Source organism: Pyrgilauda ruficollis, unplaced genomic scaffold (assembly GCF_017590135.1).
Source record: "Pyrgilauda ruficollis isolate IOZ18807 unplaced genomic scaffold, ASM1759013v1 scaffold1519, whole genome shotgun sequence".
In the NCBI taxonomy this organism is placed as follows: domain Eukaryota; kingdom Metazoa; phylum Chordata; class Aves; order Passeriformes; family Passeridae; genus Pyrgilauda; species Pyrgilauda ruficollis.
The window spans coordinates 1-609 of NW_024513866.1; the positions used below are offsets into that span (position 1 = coordinate 1).

The following is a 609-nucleotide window of genomic DNA, read 5'->3' on the forward strand; positions in this document are numbered from 1 at the left end:
GGAGGGGGGGACAGGAGGGTCTCGGGGTCAGTTTGGGGACATGGGGACAGCGGGAGAACCACCCTCGGGAGCCGAATGTCACCGGGAGAAGATGATAGAAGGCTCCCGAGCAGAATTTGGGGACCCCGGGGATGAGGGGAAGCCAACCCCGGGTGCCGAATGTCACCGGGAGGAGGCGACAGGCGATTCCCGGGGGGAATTTGGGGACGCGGGGACAGCGGGGCCGGGCTCGAAGCGCCGCCTCCCCGAGGGGGTCGCGGACGGGGCGGGGGTCCCGCCCGCAAAGCGCCCCCGGGGCCCCTCCCGGTGGAGCTGCTGTGTCTGGTACCGGGTGTGGCGGGGCCGCCGCCGCCTCCGCCGCCGCCTCCGGCCCCGGGGGGGCTCCGGGGGGGCTCCGGGCACCGGCGAGACCGAGGGGAACCGGGGGGATCAAGGGCTTGAGGGTCCCGGGGGTCCTGGGGGGGCTCAAGGTCCTAGGGGAGTTCACCTCCGGCCCCGGGGGGGCTCCGGGGGGGCTCCGGGCACCGGCGAGACCGAGGGGAACCGGGGGGATCAAGGGCTTGAGGGTCCCGGGGGTCCTGGGGGGGCTCAAGGTCCTAGGGGAGTTCA

At 74.4% G+C, this 609-nt stretch overlaps 1 protein-coding gene across 1 annotated transcript in view; it reads right to left on the bottom strand.

The window, feature by feature from the left end:
* Positions 1–588: 588 nt before the first annotated feature.
* The window catches only part of LOC121350410 (TAF6-like RNA polymerase II p300/CBP-associated factor-associated factor 65 kDa subunit 6L), a 4,543-nt gene continuing 4,522 nt past the window's right edge, over positions 589–609 (bottom strand). Inside the window, exon 4 of the mRNA XM_041461699.1 lies at positions 589–596. Within this exon, the coding sequence (XP_041317633.1) occupies positions 589–596 (8 nt within the window). The remainder of the gene's footprint in view (positions 597–609) is intronic.